Here is a 3,370-nt window from a genome sequence, read left to right as displayed (position 1 = left end):
TTTACCTTGTCCAGTTTGTAGAGCCTCATCTGTTACATTGTGGGACTATAATGCAGTTGTCAAGATGTACTTGTACTCTTATAACTTTGTTTGCTGTATGTTACTGAAACATGCTGCTGATATAAACGGCAACATTCAAATACACTCAAAACACCCTTATTGAAAAGACATGGCTTTGTCTCTCACCAGCCTTGGCCACTACCCTTTCATCCAGACACACTCTGGACTGCATCTGGGTGTAGCAGTGTTTAAACTGGAGTGGTAAAAACCAACTCATTCATGCCGACTTCACCCAAAACTACATACACCAACTGAGAATTGGGGCCCGCGCCTCAGAAACAACTTTACCAGGACAAAATGTCCGAAGAGGTTGGTTTCAAATACTTCCTGCATGCCATCCACAGTGACTTTGTCTTCTTGATGAAGCAGCCCCTCTGCAGTGCTCAGCATGTGGACCGCCTTCCTGCAATGTAAGAACAGGACAATGTGGGCAAGACCGTGGAAAATAAGTGTTCCTCTTCCTTCAGGACAAAACTTCAACCCAATAGTCAGTATATTCCCCCTTATTTGGCTGGATGTATTTGTGAAGCTTCCATTTTACAAGTTGTTAGCTGCACCCATCTAGTTAATGCAGCACAAGCTGTACTTGGAGACAAGACTTTACTCGCTGTTCTACCAATTTGATTCAACAGGACTTCAGTACTTGCCTTGTTTTTCTTCCCCTTTATCTCTTCACTGCTGTTTACAGCTACATGAGCACAAGACAGCAGCTTTGCTGCTATTCTATACCTGTCTCCTTTAACTTCCATATTTACATTATTCTTTGCCATTTTCATTGCACCATTAGCCGAATTCATTTGTTTCCATATCGCTTTTGCCCTGACTGCCACAGTCTTCTTACTGGCTTCAACTTATATGATCTCCCCCAAACCCATTTAAAAAAAAAAGTTACCCATCTTGCCCACTCTGACCATGGGCATTTGAGAGGCTGTATATTTCCATTCATTTGCTTAACAACTTTGAAAAAGTCTCATCTTCCCCAAGGTCAGCCCCGCAAAACATACCCTGCTTTCCTACTCACCTTCACCTCTTTTTGATCACTGCTCCTTTCCATGAAAATGTAGCCCAAGCCATATACCTGACCACCTTTTATTTCTTTCTTCCATTCTTCCCTCTGTATGTTTTCCTCACACTCTCCAACTCAGGCCCTGGTAATCCCTCCCTGTCCAAAACAATCTTTGTGGGTGTCTATAAGCTTTATCCTTCTGCCCACATGTACCAAGATGCAAGTTACTCATCTGCCCGACTGCATGATCTTGCTGGTTCTTCTTGTTCATTTAAATAAGTTTGGCAAACCTTCCTCTTCTGTCTTACTCTCAACTGTAAACTCTTCTAGACAGAAGTATCCTTGGAGAACATGATGCACATTTGTGACTCAAAATAACGATGATAGTGGAAAGAATGGGTCCGTTATATAATTACTAGCTAACTGTTATAATAGTCATCTCATGTTCTTGGCCACCTAAGATCCAAGACTGGCTACTGAACAGGATCCATGCCATTCCCCCAACGCCATTCTCCCCTCTCCTCCTTTGAACAACAAAGCCAGAGAAACAAAACAAAAATCTGTTACTTAAGGATGATGTCTCGTACCTAGAAAATAAGCCTGAGATAAAGGCTTTGAAACTAATATGTGGATTTGGCATGATCCCTGCATTCAGGTAGATGTAATCCAGGTACTGAAACCTACAAAAAATAAAGAGAGAAAAAAAATACAATTAATTTATGACTGAGCAAGGCTAACTAATCCTATATTCTGAGGTTCAAGGATGCTTTGAAATCACAAAGATGCCAGGTGATTAACTAGTGGACCAGAGACAGAAGCCTGGAATCCAGATTTACTTTCCCCTACTTCTCAGGGTACATTGCTTCAGAGTTTCCAAAACAGAAGGACTAACACCACAACACTGAAGCCTGAATACAAAAGTTTCAGAGTGTATGGGTAACTAGGGGTCAGGTGAGGGAAGTTTTGAATATTAAACTAACTGATGTCCCACAAGTAAACTGCTTTCTAACATCCAAGTTCTACAAATTCCCCATGTGAAGCTTAGGTTCATCCAGTGGCACTTTGACATTTAAGTCTGTGAGGCTTTTTTGAAAAAAAAAAAAAAATCTCAGTCCAAACACTGAACCTACAACAACTCTACTCTTGCTTCATTTCAGCTGAAGAACAAAGCAGTCTGCAAATCAGCGGTAGCTACCCCTAGCTAAATAGCCCGGCATTTTCATAACCAGGTGAGGAACTCAGCGGCAAGTGATGCTTTCCTGCTGCTCTCACCATCTTTGGAAGGGCGGGGAGCAGGCTGTCCACCTCTCTCAGAGGAAGGGTAGATAAATAAATGTGGCACAAACTAGAGTTTTCACTGTTTCAACAAAACATTTGAAACCAAAATTGGGATAAGTTGGATTAAGACAAGAGTGCCCAGAAAGCCAAGTCTTGTGCCATCAACTCCAAGACAAAAGGCAAGTCCACGACCTTCCCTCTGGAAACGCACCAGGGAGGGACTGCGAGCGTTTCAGGCTCAGGGGAGGATCCAAAGAGCATTTCTGGACTGTGGTTAGGGAGGGTTCCTGCAGCACTTGGAGGTAAAATCAGCTGCAGTGAGGAGGTTGGAGCCATTCCTGCGCTTTGTAAAGGACGATGCCTGTGGCACCTGCAGGCCTTCAAGTCAGGAGGCAGGCCCAGCATGGATGTCTGGCAGCCTTGGAACTCCCCCTCTCCATCGGGCCCCAGACCAGGCACTTGAAGAGACCGGAGCAGCAACCGCCAAGCCGAACAAGAGCTGTTTAAGGGGCTCTCAACCTCCAGTGGGGGGAAGGAGTTGACTGGCACCATCAGGATCTCCTCCTCCACTCACCAAGGGCTGCGCCAGCAGCCCAGTGCAGGTACAGGGCAGTGGCAGGGGGTCCCAGCAAAATCAGGGGAGATTGTGGCGCGCACACAGCCCCTCACCTCTGCCGGATCTCCTCGGCCGCTCGCAAGACGGACGCCAGGACGCCCACGTCCACCTGCACGATGCTGACCTGGGCTGCAGGGTAGTCGGCCAGCAGCTGGGCCCTGGCGGCCCGGGCCTTCACCATGTTCCTGCAGGCCAGGCACAGGTGCAGCTCCGCGTCCTCCTGCAGCAGCCGCCTGCACAACGCCAGCCCGATGCCGCTGACAGGCACAGACCACCCGGGTCATAACAGCTCGCGCCAGGCCCACCCCACCCCGGGCACCAGCCCAGCACCGCCCCCAGCACCGGGCACCGCCATGCCCCCCTGCCCCGCACCCCGGGGACCCGGCACGGGCACGGCCAGAGCCCCCCTC

The 3,370-nt window shown here is 47.9% G+C and overlaps 1 protein-coding gene across 2 annotated transcripts in view; it reads right to left on the bottom strand.

Moving 5' to 3' along the window:
* Nucleotides 1-3,370, bottom strand: part of HSD17B7 (hydroxysteroid 17-beta dehydrogenase 7) — a 21,876-nt gene that overhangs the window by 17,973 nt on the left and 533 nt on the right. The window contains exons 2-4 of one of the 2 annotated variants that reach the window (XM_019502012.1): nt 3,014-3,217; nt 1,654-1,746; nt 349-463 (exon numbers count right to left, since the gene is read on the bottom strand). In XM_019502012.1, coding sequence (XP_019357557.1) covers nt 349-463; nt 1,654-1,746; nt 3,014-3,217 — 412 coding nt within the window. Of the gene's footprint in view, nt 1-348; nt 464-1,653; nt 1,747-2,555; nt 2,851-3,013; nt 3,218-3,370 lie in introns of those variants that run through there. The other variant, XM_019502011.1, reaches the window with a different exon arrangement.

This window comes from Gavialis gangeticus, unplaced genomic scaffold, assembly GCF_001723915.1.
Source record: "Gavialis gangeticus isolate Ggan-Ray unplaced genomic scaffold, GavGan_comp1, whole genome shotgun sequence".
NCBI lineage: Eukaryota > Metazoa > Chordata > Crocodylia > Gavialidae > Gavialis > Gavialis gangeticus.
The sequence above is the reverse complement of the archived record's forward strand: the minus strand, read 5'-3'. Positions and strand labels throughout refer to the sequence as shown.